Source organism: Macaca fascicularis, chromosome 4 (genome assembly GCF_037993035.2).
Source record: "Macaca fascicularis isolate 582-1 chromosome 4, T2T-MFA8v1.1".
In the NCBI taxonomy this organism is placed as follows: Eukaryota; Metazoa; Chordata; class Mammalia; order Primates; family Cercopithecidae; genus Macaca; species Macaca fascicularis.
The window spans coordinates 144063050-144065524 of NC_088378.1; the positions used below are offsets into that span (position 1 = coordinate 144063050).

At 37.8% G+C, this 2475-nt stretch overlaps 1 protein-coding gene across 1 annotated transcript; it reads left to right on the plus strand.

Annotated features, from left to right (window-relative positions):
• Positions 1-893: 893 nt before the first annotated feature.
• LOC102147291 (olfactory receptor 2B6-like) lies at positions 894-1832 on the plus strand. Its single transcript, XM_065543089.1, has one exon. The coding sequence runs from the start codon at positions 894-896 to the stop codon at positions 1830-1832; it is 939 nt and encodes a 312-aa protein (XP_065399161.1).
• Positions 1833-2475: the final 643 nt, after the last annotated feature.

Here is a 2475-nt window from a genome sequence, read left to right on the forward strand (position 1 = left end):
ACTCTTATACTAAAACAAGATGATAATCTCATTGAATAAAAATTTTTTTTCAAAATGAATGCTAGCTAAAATTTAACATAAAATATCAAATGCCCAAAGGTTGAACTAAATCGTAATGAATAAAAGCCCAAGAATGCAAAACAAAATTCCTGAGCATAGGGAAACTTTGTCATTGTAGGTTAATTCTCTCAATTTATACTTGAGAAAACGGACAATAAAAGTATTTAATTTTCTTGTTCAGTTTCAAATCGCTGAGATAGATTTGTTTAATCCAAAAGCCTTCTTGCTTCCCTTAGAGATTATATATTATTCAACCAACTATTTGGAGCTGGACAACGCTATCTTGATTCATATGACTCCAGGTTTTCTCCTCCTTTTTCTCCTACCATTGCTACCTCAATATGTTTATTCTTCTTAACATTTCAGCAATGCCTTGCAGCAGGGTTTCTGAAAATGAATCATCCTGTTCCTCAGCCCCAGGACACATTTACTCTATCAGACACCTAAAGATAAGAAACAATAAATTTCATTCTAGCAACCTCCTCAGCTGATTTGTATGCAACTCAAAGTTTGAAAACTATACAGCCACTTTTACTTTGTATTTAATCTTCACCTCACTCAAGAATGATAGTTATTGTCAACCTTCTTACACAGAGGAAGAAATTCCATTTCAAAATGGTTGGGTTACTGGATTACGATAACTGCCTTTAATTTGTAGTGTCACGTAGGAAAATAAGATCACCTGATACCAGATGTTTTATATTATTCTGACCCCAGTTTACTGCACCCTGTCATCTATAAGTAGATAATCAATGCATCACCATGTTTTGTCAATGCCCGTATCTCTAACTTCCTTGCCGCATCCCTACTACAGGTGAAACGAATTGAAGATAATGCCACTAATTAATGAAAGCCGTCCTGAAGAATTTATTCTGCTAGGCTTTGCAGACCGCCCTTGGCTAGAGCTTCCTCTGTTCACTAGTCTTCTTATAACGTACCCCATAGCCATGATGGGAAACGTCACAATCATTCTGGTGTCCAGGTTAGACTCTCGTCTTCACAGCCCCATGTATTTCTTCCTCGCCAACCTCTCCTTTTTGGACATGTGTTACACCACAAGCATTGTCCCTCAGATGCTGGTTAACCTGGGAAGCTCTAAGAAGACCATCAGCTATACGGGGTGTGCAGTTCAGCTTTATTTCTTTCACATAATGGGGGGCACAGAATGTTTGCTCTTGGCTCTCATGTCCTTCGATCGCTATGTGGCCATCTGCAGACCTCTTCACTACACCCTCATCATGAATCAGCACATTTGTATCCTATTAGTTTCCACCGTGTGGCTAATTGGAATAACCTATGCTGTCTCAGAGACCACTGCTACATTACGGTTGCCACTGTGTGGTCTCAATAAGCTGGACCACTTAGTGTGTGAGATTCCTGTTCTGATAAAGAATGCCTGTGGTGAAAAAGGTTCTAACGAGCTCACACTCTCTGTGGTATGCATTTTTATGTTAGCTGTTCCACTATGCTTAATTCTTGCTTCCTATGCTAGTATTGGACATGCTGTATTTAAGATCAACTCTTCTGAGGGAAGGAAAAAGGCCTTTGGGACATGTTCCTCCCATCTCATTGTAGTTTTCTTATTTTATGGCCCAGCCATCAGCATGTACCTTCAGCCTCCCTCCTCCATCTCAAGGGATCAGCCCAAGTTCATGGCCCTCTTCTATGGAGTGGTGACTCCCACACTCAACCCCTTCATCTACACCCTGCGGAATAAGGATGTGAAGGGGGCATTATGCCACCTGGTGAGGAGCATTTTCAGCTTTAAGTGATAGTTGGTAGACATCAAATGAAATTATTGAACAATTAGAGTAGGTTGCTATGGTTTTCTCTAACAAATTCTTGTCTCATAATCAAATGTCGGTTTACATGTTCTTGCAAAATATGTTATGTCTCTGAGACTCTTTGTAAACATGTTCAGCAAGGATTATATTTGGCTAGTATGCACATTATATTATGGAAATATATTAAAATAGTTCTATACTGGTTGGTACATATGGAGATAGTAACTGTGTTATGTAGAAAAAATATTAGTAAAATGAATTCATTAGTTCAAGCTAATTGTAAAAATAGTATGGCAACCACTCATCAATGAGCCTCTTGTCAGAGTCACCTGAGAAACATTCCATCACTCTCTGTGAGTTGTCCCAAGTTTAAATGGGCACTGTGGCTATACTGGGCATTCAATGGGAAGAACATTATACTTTGGAAGAATCATGAGTCTCATAAGTTTATCAACCCCAATTTATGTAGATACTATTGCTTCTCAAAAATTCAGTGTAATTCTTTTTTAACAAATAAATATGCAGTGATTTTGTATTTTAATTAAATAATTTATTATTAAATTTTGAAATGAGTGGAACAGTGGGACAAAAAGTATGAAAAAGTGTCTGACACTTTACTTTTACATACTAC